Here is a 13743-nt window from a genome sequence, read left to right on the forward strand (position 1 = left end):
CTGGAGAACAGCTCTGGTGAGGAGTAGCTGAGAGAATTGGGATTGTTTAGTTTGGAGAAATGGAGACTGAGGGGAGACCTTCTGGCTCTCTACAGCTCCCTGCAAGGAGATTGGAGTGAAGTGGGATGTTGATCTCATCTTCCAAGTCATAAGTGATAGGGTGAGAGAAAACAGTCTCTGGTTGCCCCAGGAGAGGTTTAGATTGAATATTAGGAAAAAAGTCTTTACTGAAAGGATGGTCAGGCACTGGAACAAGCTGCCCAGGGAGGTGGTGGAGCTACTATCCCTGAAGGCATTCAAAAGACATGGTATTTCAGGACATGGCTTAGTGGCCGTGGTGGTGTTAGACTGACAGTTGGACTTGATCTTGGAAGGCTTTTCCAACCTTAATCATTCTGTGATTCTGTGTAAACCTCCCTCCTTTTTCATAAGAACCTTGGATTGTATCATTTTGCTTCTGACACAGATTTGCTCAGGTTGCTTGCTTGATTGCACAGTTTCCTCTGAAGTTTTTGAAATCCAGAGCTTTATAAACAGGGGCATAGATGCACCCAGGAATGTCACTTATTTACTTGCCACTTTAGAACATAACCTGCCACAGTGGCTGTATCAGTCTCAGCCACTTCTCAGCATGCCAAGGCCCCTCAGCTGCCAGTGTGACCTTGTGACACAAAGTTAATGTGCTGATTAACTGCTGGCTTGGCAAAACTGATCAAAATTATCTTTGAGGGCAGGTGGGAGCAAGGGGGGACCTTCCTCGAATTGATCCTGTGGAACAGAAGCTGCTGTCAGTGCCAGTTCTGACAGAGACAACTGCTGCCTCTCAGCCCCTTCTGTTTCCATTGCTAATGTGCTGGAGGTTCCTCCTTATTCTCCGGGCACCATGCAGAAGCTGAGATAGGGGAGCTTCCACCTCTCACGCTTGGCACAACCCTAAATGTGCCTAAACAGAAGTTATTGATTGTTTTGCCTGTCATCATGCACTGGAAGAAAAGTGCTCTTAAAATCCTCTTTCCCTCTCTGCCTGTTCAGTACAGAAAGAGCTTTGCTGTCACCAGAGGGGATGTTTTCCTCCTCTCTTCCACTTGACATTAGCTTCATGGAAGCCTGCTGGACCATGACTGCTGGGATGTGAAGATCAAGAGCAGAAGAACTCTTCTGTTTTCCTGGCTAAACATTCTGAGATGTGTGCACAACAACCACTTCCCCAAGTTACACTGTGTGAACATGCTCTGGAGAGTGACAGCTACTAAAAATGTTCCCCTTTGCCCATCTAAATGCTTGCTTGGTTGCCACATACACATTTAAGTCTGAGATGTAAGTAAGAGCTGGGTAAATCTCCCCAAATGTCTTCTAACCCATTTTATAAGGAACAGGATGTCTGAGTGCTGTGAACACAGCCTTTTCAGGCAAAAAAATGATCAGAATAGATGGAAGGTTTGGGTCCAGGTTTTGTTCAAGGCCATCATGCGTCTCCCTCCTTGCTGTTTCATTTCCCCTCCACCCGCTGGAGTCACTGATATTATGGCAAATACCACTTGACAATTATGCCTATCTAAACGTGGATTAAATGACATACTGAACCATGAATCTGGAATTTCCACATCACAGCTGTGTCCAGCCCTGTCAGAAAATCCTGCTTTGTAATAAGTTTTGTTTGAAATTGTAATCTTAGCTTAGAGATAGGATGACTCTGCAGGCGTCCAGAGATGTCATGCACTCAGTGCAAGGCTTCCACAAAGACACAAAGCTGATAAGCCATATTTGGATCTCGTGGATGCTCCCTTCCCCAGATGAACTGCAAGACATCCATCAAACATGAAAGAGCAGAAACTGCAGACTAAGGGCATCTTTTAGCCTGAAACAGCTTTTTATTTTCCTCCCGTTTCATGCAAAAACAGCAGGAGGAAAAATAGTCCTGATCACAAAAAGAGATGTGCAACAGCTGCTCCTCATACAATGTTGCTAAAGCACACATTGAAGTTTGGAGATGTTCAGTGGGCTTGCTGTCAGGAGGAGTAAAAACTATCTGGTTTGGAAATGAGGAAGCAGCCTTGTTTGACAAAATCTGGTACTCTGATTTCTCCCTGTGTGTCAGGCTATGGGATACAGGCTGTCGACCCTTGATATGTTGACAGTTCTTTAAATCTCTGTTGTGGTACTTCCAGTGCTGACAAATGGAGCCTGGTTAATTTATCACCAGGAGTTTAGTATCTCTCTCCCCCTGTCTGTAGTCACCAGTTAGCAGATGGGGTGTGTTCCAGTTTAGCTTCTGCAGCTGGGTGAGCTGAGGGCAGTGCTGGCCGTGGTGAAGGTATCTCCCATCTTTGTATTTGCTCCCAGAGTAGCATGGGGAAGAAAGAGCTCCATTCTCAAGTGGCAGCACCAGCTGTACCCCCTGGAGCATGTCCTTAGCTCTTTAAGCAGGCCTGAGCTTGCTGTAGTCTGAACAGCATTAGGCTGACTCCAAGCTGCCTCTACTCACAGGCTTGGTGATCAGTGATTCTCCAGCCAAACCTGTCCAGAACTGAGCCCTGGCTGCTGCTTGTGGTGCAGCACACCTTGCTGGCTCCCACAGCCTCTTCTAGGACAAGGCTTTGCCCTTTGAGGGCTCACCTCTTACTGGCAGGAGATCAACACTTGTGTCACCAATGAGGGTTACATTAAGATTGTGCTATGATGGAAGAGCTCTTGTCTTAAGGTCATCTCACAGAATAACTAGGAATTTGGAGCCCTCAAATCTCAGATGTTGTGGAGAAGAAGATGGCCCCACACCTGAAAGATTCAGCCATGAAACTGTGCAGTACATTCCTGCCTCTGATGGAGAAGTCTGATAGTTGTAGCTGGTACTGCTGAAGGAGTAATGAGCTAGCATGACAAACCGCTTGAAACCATTGAATATGAATCTCTGATTTTCTGCTTTTGGAGGAATATACTGCCTGGGGGCATTTGCTGCTGTGATGCTGAAGAGCAGTGGTTGTGGACCTTGCCTTCTACACCGAGCTGCGTTAGTTCCTTGGTTACATAGCTAAATATTTGACTGGAGTTTTCAGTGATATTTATGGATGTAAGCTGGTACAGTCAGAAAATGCTGAAGTAAATGAAAAACCAAGCAATGTAATAGGAGTAAATCTGAGAGTCACACAGTATCACAGTGTCACAGTATCACCAAGGTTGGAAGAGACCTCACAGATCATCAAGTCCAACCCTTTACCACAGTGCCCAAGGCTAGACCATGGCACCAAGTGCCACATCCAACCTTGCCTTGAACTGCCCCAGGGACGACGACTCCACCACCTCCCCAGGCAGCCCATTCCAGTGCCCAATGACTCTCTCAGTGAAGAACTTTCTCCTTACCTCGAGCCGAAATTTCCCCTGGCGCTAGCTGGCATTGTTCATTCACAGGATCACAGGATGTTAGGGGTTGGAAGGGACCTACAGAGATCATCTAGTCCAACCACCCTGCCAGAGCAGGAGCATTACTTGTTTATACCTGTTATCTGGAGGATGGACAGCCTTGGAATGTATTTATATGTCAAACAGACTAAGATAGGTACATGGGAATGGAGGAATGTATGGGCAGTGGAATGTACAACGAGGTAACAGGCTGAGGGAGTTGGCTCTGTTCACCCTGGAGAAGGCTTCAGGGAGACCTTATAGTGGCCTTCCAGCTTCTGACCTGCAGGAAAGCTGGAGAGGGACTTTAAAAGTCCTTAAGTGCCTCAAGGTGTCCAACAAGAAAGCCAGGAAGGGACTTTTGACAAGGGCTTGTAGTGATAGAATGAGAAGGAATGGACTGAAGCTTGAGGAGGGCAGATTTAGACTGCATACTAGGAAGAAATTCTTTCCAGTGAGGGTGGTGAGACACTGGAACAGACCCAAGGAGGTTGTGAGTGCTCCCTGCCTGGAGGTGTCCAAGGCCAGGTTGGATGAGGCCTTGAGCAGCCTGGTCTAGTGGGAGATGTCCTGCCCATGGCAGGGGAGCTGTGGATGATCGTTAAGGTTCTTTCCAATCTAACCCATTTTATGGATCTCTGAATGTATGAGATAGGAATTCCTAGGATGAAAAGCTCTCTGTTCAAGGAAAATTAAAGAAGGCATCTTGCATGTGATGATTGTCAATTACACCAAACAGAAACTAGTTTTAAAACTTATATATATGTAATTCCTGCCTATTTATAGTCTCTTCAGAATGTGGCTTATTATATTAGAGGAATAAACAGCTCCTGCTAGGAATATCTGTCGTGTTTACATGGGAAGTGTCTGGCAGTAGGCAGATATTATGAATAGTGAATAATTATTAATAACTATGGAGTAAGTAGATGAAGATGTTAAAAGAAAAAAACATCTCTCTTCTCTTGAGAGGTTACATTTGGAAGCTTCTCTGAACTCCACAACTTCATCCAAGCCAACAGTCTAAGCTATCTTACCAAAACAACATCAGCACATTGCTCATTTGTTAGAGTCAGAGAACTTTTGCCTCATGGTTTGCTGATAATTTGAAAACCTGATAATCTCTCCCCACAATTCCACACAGAGGTCAGTTCTGGTGGAGAAAAAACAGAGCAGTAAAAAAAGCCACCAGCCTGGAAACGATTGGGATGTTTGCATGGCAACAAAGAATTTGATTTACAGTTCTGTTTTCAGTATTTTTTTATAGCACTCCCTCAGCTTTTACTTTGAAAGGATTTATTTGCAGAGAAACTAAAGAGCTCTTGACAGGCCAGCACTGAATTGGTATCCAAGAATTGGAATAACATATTTTTATTTGGAATTAGGCTTTCAAAAGGTTGAAAAAGTAGTTTCAGTTACCTTCTCCAAAAGGTGGTTGGGGATATCAAATAGTAAATGTTGTGAATTAATTTTTGCTTTTAAACACATTTTATGGAGAATTATTACACCAGAGAGGTTGTAATAAGTAAGAAGCACTGTGGTTTCTCTAGATGTTTTAGAACTGGATCTCATTGCTGCCTACAACTACCTGAAGAGAGATTTTAACAAGTAAGAAGCACTGTGGTTTCACTAGATATTTTAGAACTGGATCTCATTGCTGCCTACAACTACCTGAAGAGAGATCATAGAATCATAGAATCATAGAATCAACCAGGTTGGAAGAGACCTCCAAGATCATCCAGTCCAACCTAGCACCCAGCCCTATCCAGTCAACTAGACCATGGCACTAAGTGCCTCAGCCAGGCTTTTCTTGAACACCTCCAGGGACAGAGACTCCACCACCTCCCTGGGCAGCCCATTCCAATGCCAATCACTCTCTCTGTGAAGAACTTCCTCCTAATATCCAGCTTATACCTACCCTGGCACAACTTGAGACTGTGTCCCCTTGTTCTATTGCTGGTTGCCTGGGAGAAGAGGCCACCCCCCACCTGGCTACAATGCCCCTTCAGGTAGTTGTAGACAGTAATAAGATCACCTCTGAGCCTCCTCTTCTCCAGGCTGGTGGAGAATGTGGGCAACGATCCCGCTGCCTCTCACATTTTTAACAGGTAAGAAGCACTGTGGTTTCACTAGATATTTTAGAACTGGATCTCATTACTGTCTGCAACCACCTGAAAGGAGGCTGTAGCCAGGTGGGGGTTGGTCTCTTCTCCCAGGCAACCAGCAACAGAACAAGGAGGCAGAATAAGTCTCCAGATGTCTTCCATGTCCTTCTCTCACATAGGCGCTCAGCAGCACATGGAAATGCCCTATCCACTGACCATTCAAGATGTGACTAAAGCTTGTATAGGCATTTAAAAGACCCTTCAGTCCACCCTTAAACAAAACCTGTGTCAGGTGCAATCCCACCAAATCCAGTGGAGAAGGGCTCCACTGGGAGTCCCTGGAGCTGTTCAAAGCAGGACTGGACGTGGCACTTGGTGCCATGCTCTGGCCTTGAGCTCTGTGGTAAAGGGTTGGACTTGATGATCTGTGAGGTCTCTTCCAACCTTGGTGATACTGTGTGATACTGTGAGATGTTGCTACTCATTGCTGCCTACAACTATCTGAATGGAGGCTGTGGCCAGGTGGGGGTTGGTCTCTTCTGCCAGGCAACAGGCAACAGAATGAGAGGACACAGTCTCAAGTTGTGCTAAGGGAGGTCTAGGCTGGATGTTAGGAGGAAAGTTCTTCCCAGAGGGAGTGATTGGCATTGGAATGGGCTGCCCAGGGAGGTGGTGGAGTCACTGTCCCTGGGGGTGTTGAAGCAAAGCCTGGATGAGGCACTTGGTGCCATGGTCTGGTTGACTGGCTAGGGCTGTGTGCTAGGTTGGATTGGATGATCTGGGAGGTCTCTTCCAACCTGGTTGATTCTATGATTCTATGATTAATGTGGTGGTTTGGCCCAGGTCCCCTTAAGAAAGCCATGGAGGTCTCCAGGAGGACTGGAGAGGCCCAGGAGGTGGACCCTGGCAATCATAATTCTGTTATCCCACCCTGTGATCCTGCTGTCACTTTACAAGTGGGCAGCAAAGCCAAACCTTCCTCTTTTTCTCTCCCTCTCCCCCTTCCTTTGGCTCTCTGCAGAGAGTCCTCACCCGGCACACCCAGGAGGGCGTAACCTGCCTGTGGCCCTCAAGGCCGCAGGGAATGTCTTGCTGCGCAGTCAGGCCTGTGTGGGCCTAACGGGAGGCAGTGGAGGAGGAGGGAGATGAGCACTGGCATTTTGTGGCTTAGTTTGGTTGCAGTGTTCCAGCACCCTCATGGCGCAGAACTTGTTAGTAACATCCAATCCAAATCTCCTCTCACTGCAAACAGTCCCTCTGCAGCTTTCTTGTGGCCCCTTCAGGTACTGGAGGGCTGCTGTTAGGCGTCCCTGGAGCTTTGGCTTCTGCAGGAAGGCTTGACCTGACCAGGTAAGCATTGGGTAATCTGTACTTTGAGACAATACAATTAATTGCCATTACTTTTTGCTAGCAGAGGTTTGAGATGAGATGTCATATTGTTTGGGCCACGCTCATGTTGGTACTGAATGGATTCAGGGGAAGCAGGAGCAGGTTGCCCAGGGAGGTCATGGATGCCCCCTGCCCAGAGGTGTTCACGGCCAGGTTGGATAAGGCCTGGAGCTGCCTGTTCTAGTAGAAGGTGTCCCCACCCATGGCAGGGAGGTTGGGACCAGATAATATTCCAACCCCTAACATTCTGTGATTGCTCCTTGTCCTGTCATTGGCCTGGCTCTGTCCTCCTGACACTGCCCTGCACATCTTGATAAACATGAACAGAGAGGGATCTGGGGGTGCTGATTGATACCCACCTGAACATGAGCCAGCAGTATGCCCAGGTGGCCAAGAGAGCCAGTGGCATCCTGGCCTGCATCAGGAATGGTGTGGCCAGCAGGAGCAGGGAGGTCATTCTGCCCCTGTACTCTGCACTGGTTAGACCACACCTTGAGTACTGTGTTCAGTTCTGGGCCCCCCAGTTTAGGAGGGACATTGAGATGCTTGAGCGTGTCCAGAGAAGGGCAACGAGGCTGGGGAGAGGCCTTGAGCACAGCCCTACGAGGAGAGGCTGAGGGAGCTGGGATTGGTTAGCCTGGAGAAGAGGAGGCTCAGGGGTGACCTTATTGCTGTCTACAACTACCTGAGGGGAGGTTGTGGCCAGGAGGAGGTTGCTCTCTTCTCTCAGGTGGCCAGCACCAGAACAAGAGGACACAGCCTCAGGCTGCGCCAGGGGAGATTTAGGCTGGAGGTGAGGAGAAAGTTCTTCCCTGAGAGAGTCATTGGACACTGGAATGGGCTGCCCGGGGAGGTGGTGGAGTCGCCGTCCCTGGGGCTGTTCAAGGCAGGATTGGATGTGGCACTTGGTGCCATGGTCTGGCCTTGAGCTCTGTGGTGAAGGGTTGGACTTGATGATCTGTGAGGTCTCTTCCAACCTTGGTGATACTGTGATACTGTGATGAATGAGGTCACCCCTCAGGCTCCTCTGCTCCCTCAGCCTTTCCTCAGCAGGGAGACATTCCACTGCCTTCAGCGTCTTTGTGGCTCTGTGCTGGATGAGGCCTTGAGCAACCTGGTCTAATGGGAGGTGTCCCTGCATGTGGCAGGAGGTTGGAACTGGATGATCTTTAAGTTCCCTTCCAACCCAAACCATTCTAGGAATCTATGAAGTTATAAAAACTGCAGCAATTAACTCAGCTCAGAATTAGGAATTGTCACATCCACTGACTTAAGTCTTTCCAGAAATCCCAAACCAAACAAACTGCAAAACCAGCCAACGAAGCCCCAAAGACAAAAGTGACTTTCCTGTTTGGTCACTGTATTGCTTGGAACACCAAGTCTAAGTAGTCACCGTGCTCCCCAAATCTCTGTGGCATAAACAACAGTTAGCAGAACACAAGTGGTTCAGGCAAAGCTGCTCTTAAGGAGATTCAAGCTTTGATTGCCTGGAAAATACAGTCAAAATAATTCACCTTAGATGAATCTTAGCATTCACTGTCTGGTGTAGATCCCCGGAAGAGTGAGTGGATGGAGAGATCCGTTTTTTTAAGCACTGGCTCTTCAGGAGGGAAAAGCATCCCCTTGCCACATGTCAACAGTGGTGCTTTATGCCAGAGGCTTAAGGACCTGCTTCAAGAGCTGCTTAAAGCCCTTAGAGGGTGTTTCCCAGCACAACAAAGTTTTCACTGAGTAATAAACACAAAGGTTGTATGGGATAATCCTAGTTTAGGGGAAACAGTAATGAGTAGCTAGCTGTTAGGAGAGTCATGAAGGGCCCCATTACAGGAAGGGACAGTCCCATGCCCACAGCAGCCCTTTAACATAGTGGAAAGTGGGATCTCGCTGAACTAATTGGCACCACTTAAATCATGACTGCATTGTCATCAAAGATACACAGATAAACAAACTTTGTTCTTCGTACTGTCTGAGTCCGACAGCAAGGAATTACATTAGCTTTTCATTTGGGACAATGAAATTAAATCAAGGAATGAATCTGGCTCTGAAATCCATGCAACAACATCTGCTTCTGCTGTCAACATCTGCCTTTCCCCCCCCTCCCGTTTCTCAGTTTCTTTGTATGACAAAGGTTAACACAGGGAATCAGTCCAGAAAGGGCAAAACAGTAGCAGACAGGGAAATCAAAGAGGTGCTTCCTCTCATAAAATGTTCAAGACTAAGGGGACTTTGTTCTGTTTAGTTGCATCATATAGCTTTTATTTCCAATATTTCAGATGGGAAGAGACCCAACCAAACAAAAAGACAAGTGACTAAATCAGTTTCACACTACCAGACCAAATTTTAGTCCTACAGCTTCTCCAAAATTCATGTTTTTCTCTTTTGCTATCTATACTTTCTTGTGTTCTTTTAATTACACCAGAAATAGGCTTCAGCTCACCTTGAGTTTTTCCTAAATGTTATAAAAATAATATGCAAGAATCACATTGAGTGCATGTCTAAATACACTGAGACATCAGGGAGGTCTCAACCTGTGCCTTTGAATGCCTGTGAAACTCCTTCTGGAGGTTTACTGTCCCCTGTGCAGTTGTCATGGTTCAGAATCTAACCATATGCATTAGTGCAGGCAACCTTTTTTGAAGCTGAATGATGTAAATAAGCATCTAAATTCACCTGGATTCTTGAATATGTAGTAATCACTTTAAAATGATACATTCTTGGACTGGATCTGATTCAGTGATGTGCAAGAAATAGAAAGGAAAAAGAAACCAAAAAACCAAGTCTGTCCCAGGATACAAAATAATGTGAAAGACTAAAGATCACAGAATCACTGAATGTTATATATGCAAAACAATTAGTGGCTGGCCAATTACATGTTATTTTAATTAGAATATTTTAGTGGCTGTGTTTAAAAGCTTGGCTAATATCAAGGCTATAAATTTCAATTGACTGTTATAGAAAGTCTTAAAGCATTGTACAAAATTTGCCTATAAGCCTGTAAAAGCATGCACTATTACTGGGTGGTTTGCATCTGTGATTGGAGAAAGTCTGCAGAACAACTAGGGATTTAGGAACTGACTGCAGGGTTGAGCCATCACTGCACTAAAGAACAGTGCTGTGACAACCGTAGTGTGAGAACTCAAGGGAAGGACAGGAAGAAATTCCTTATTTCTGCAAAAATTCCTTTCCCCCATTCACTGCTCCACTGCAATATGAAGAGTGAAGTTTATGTCTTTGGAATGTAGCAAATTGCCCCAAGTGTTATGGGCTTGGAATATGTTTTTTTTCCCCTTTGGGGATCTGATTTCCTTGACAAGCTTGACGATGTGGTTGCTGGTTTCAGCGTAACGCACAGTTTATAAGAGCAGTGCATTCTTTTGCTTTCTATAAAAGAAAACAAAGTCACTAAGAAGTCAAAGGGAAATGCCACATTCCCAGGAAATAAACACTTCTGCCTCCTTGTTTCCATATGCACGTGTGTGAAGTTGAAGAGCTTTTGACCAAGGTGACTTTTTTTTTATTGCTTTGAGGCATCCACGTGTTGCAATAGGTTTTATTATTTGGGGAGATAGAAGTGTCAAGGAAGTATCTCTAAAGAAAACAAAAACCAAACAACCCCAAAAAGATACAAATCATGTTACAATGAATAGAAAATACTTGCTTCTCATACATTTAAAAAAGCAGCTGTTGAAGTGCATCATGCAAGCCTTCACATGTCAGCCCGGACAAAGGAAGCGAAGATGCCATCTTCTTGAGACAGCAGGTTCTCAGGTGTATCATACTCTAAAATGTTGCCTCTCTTCATGACGATGACCAGGTCTGCAGTTAGGATGGTGTGAACCCGATGCTGCCGTAAAGAAAAGCACACAGAAGTTTTCAGCATGCTAATTGCCATTGCAGTTTGTTAATGGGCCTCGCCTGAGGCCAGCCCGGCTGGCGAAAGGCTGTCCTGCTTTACAGTGCTGTTTGGAATAGGCCCTTGTAGGCTATCTTTAATCAGAAGAGTTCTTCAACTACTTTACAGTCTCTGCTTCCAGGCACTTCATTTTTGGTCTGCTAAATGCTATGCTGGACAGCACAGCTGTTGGAATAAAATCTGTGGCACCACTGACACACATCTTCCCCTTTAGGAAATACGGGTGAGAAACATCCTGTGCCATCGGGTGGCTTAGCCTCCTGCTCCTGCTTGGTCTCTGTACCCCAGCTGTCCGCTCTGCACCCATCGTAAGGCACTCTTGGGCTTTCTCCTTCTGTAAATGAATTACCTCCCTCTGAGACAGATAAATTTGAGTGTGTTACAGACAACAGTTTATCCCCACAGGCAACAGGAATGAGACTGGGCTGATTTTGATTTCAATGCTGCAAGAATTCAGCCAGTCACATATAGGCAAGATGAACTCTAAGCCTGTGGTGTTTCATTGGAGAAGAGGAGGCTCAGGGGTGATCTTATTACTGTCTACAGCTACCTGAAGGGGCATTGTAGCCAGGTGGGGATTGGCCTCTTCTCCCAGGTAACCAGCAATAGAACAAGGGGACACAGTCTCAAGTTGTGCCAGGGTAGGTATAGGCTGGATATTAGGAAGAAGTTCTTCACAGAGAGTGATTTCCCATTGGAATGGGCTGCCCAGGGAGGTGGTGGAGGCACCGTCCCTGGGGGTCTTCAAGAAAAGCCTGGATGAGGCACTTAGTGCCATGGTCTAGTTGATTGGATAGGGCAGGGTGATAGGTTGGACTGGATGATCTTGGAGGTCTCTTCCTACCTGGTTGATTCTATGATTCTATGATTCTACAGCCTGATGTTCAAGGATTATTTGATAGGGTGGATTCCTTTGACTTCAATGTTTGTTAGCTGCATGTCTAAGCTTTAGTTAAATATGACTAGCATACACAGCCATGAAGTTAAACCCAGGAACAACACAGTAAACACCTTCTTGCACTCTTGTCTCAGAAGATGCACAGCAGGAAAGAAATAAAGCAAAAGGAAACTAAAGAGGTAAAAGTAGCTACCAAAGAGGCAGAAGTCTTGTGAACAGTGTGGACTGAGAGAATCTACTTGTGAGTCTTCACCAAAGTGGTGAACAGGCCGTCCTCTTTGAGGAGTAAGTTTGAGGCAGTGTCACATTCAACTAGAAAGCCCTCAGAAAGGACTAGGACAATATTGGCATCCAAGATGTGAGATACGCGGTGCTGGAAGAGAAGAAAAGAAAAACAGGTGGGTGAAGGAAGGATCAGCCACGAATGAAGAGAGGAAGGAAATGAAGTCATCTCTGTGAGGAGAGGTAAATTACTAATATGTGTTATTTGGCTTGAGACACTGGGTTTGGAAAGGCAAAGCAAAAGTAAAGTGAGATTTTAGTCAGAGCAGGACTGCCGAACACTGGAAGAGCATGTAACTGATGGGCAGAATTCCTATTGCTAGCATCTGCAGCCTTACAATGTCTGAAGGGGACCTACAACAAAGTTGCAAAGGGACTTTTGGCAAGGGCTTGTAGTGACAGGACGAGAAGGAACGGATTGAAGCCTGAGGAGGGCAGACTGAGACTGGAGGTTAGGAAGAAAGTCTTTGCAAGTGAGGGTGGTGAGATAATGGAACAGGTTGCCCGGGGAGGTTGTGGATGTCCCTGCCTGGAGGTGTCTAAGGCCAGGTTGGATGAGGCCTTGAGCAACCTTGTCTAGTGGGAGGTGTCCATTCCCATGGCAGGGTGTTGGAACTGGAGGATCTTTAAGGTCCCTACATGCATAGACTTCAGAGGCCAAACTCAAATACAGATTTAGATACAACTTTGGAAAGCAGTTTAACTATTGGTTCAGTTTCACTTTTTTAATGAGAATGAGTCCAAATTTTCTTGGAGAAAATGTAGGTGCTGAAGCTCCCTGCGAAGTCCTTCTTTGCATCTGAGTGATTTAGTCTGCCCTGCTTTATAGCACAATAGCACTTACTGCCACATGTTTAGGTTGATAGCATGTGTCTAGACTTGTTCTAGTATCTGGGAATATTCTGAGTTTGTGTTTTAGTTTCATTTTGTGATGGTTTTAGTGTGAGATGGTGATGTTTCACCAGTGAAAGGCAAGAAGAGTTGCCTCAGGAACAAGGAAGGAGAACATTTGCTGGCATCAGTACTTACTGCTATTGTCACAACTGTGCGGTCTGCAAAGGCAGTCATCACAACCTTCTGCAGAATGTTTTCCTGTCAAAGGAAGAGGCTTGCTTCAGTTAATTAGTCTTTGTACATTTCAATTCCTGTCTCTTCAAGCACCTAAGGGGGAGGACCCTATTCTGTATTATCTCTGCTATGCCCACCAGACTCTCAGTACTGAAATGGCACACCTGAGAAAACATCAGTTTCGAAAACTTATCAGACAACACCAACCGAAGCCAAAGACAAGAGCAAAGCAACAACCTGTCAGGTTTTTCTGCTAAGGAGATCTCATGGCTGACATTTAGGGAAGATGCCTCTTCCAGTAGAGCCAGATATAGATGGTGCTAATTGCTGTACTTACTGTGGCCATGTCAATGGATGCTGTAGCTTCATCCATGATGAGAATGCTGCTTTTGCGGACAAAGGCTCGGGCCAGACAGAAGAGCTGCCTTTGCCCTACGCTGAAGTTCTCTCCTCCTTCTGTGACCATTGCATCTGTAATAATATTAATCAGTTACTTTGAAAGTTACACCACTGAAATGCAGTCAGGACTCAGTACTTTCAAGTGGGCACTGTGAAAGCTTTGTTGTGCACTATTTCATCCTGTAAAATCCCTGTGAAAATCAGTGAGCACAATCAGCTTTCCGCTACCTGAAGGGGACCAACAAGAAAGCTGGGGAGGGACCTTTTACAAGGGCTGTAATCATAGGACAAGAGGC

The 13743-nt window shown here is 45.9% G+C and overlaps 1 protein-coding gene across 1 annotated transcript in view; it reads right to left on the reverse strand.

Moving 5' to 3' along the window:
* Positions 1-9130: 9130 nt before the first annotated feature.
* ABCC9 (ATP binding cassette subfamily C member 9) overlaps positions 9131-13743 on the reverse strand; it is a 100710-nt gene continuing 96097 nt past the window's right edge. Inside the window, exons 37-39 of the mRNA XM_064155936.1 lie at positions 13386-13519; positions 13010-13072; positions 9131-10731 (exon numbers count right to left, since the gene is read on the reverse strand). Of these exons, the coding sequence (XP_064012006.1) occupies positions 10594-10731; positions 13010-13072; positions 13386-13519 (335 nt within the window). The 3' untranslated portion in view covers positions 9131-10593. The remainder of the gene's footprint in view (positions 10732-13009; positions 13073-13385; positions 13520-13743) is intronic.

This window comes from Pogoniulus pusillus, chromosome 15 (assembly GCF_015220805.1).
Source record: "Pogoniulus pusillus isolate bPogPus1 chromosome 15, bPogPus1.pri, whole genome shotgun sequence".
Lineage (NCBI taxonomy): Eukaryota > Metazoa > Chordata > Aves > Piciformes > Lybiidae > Pogoniulus > Pogoniulus pusillus.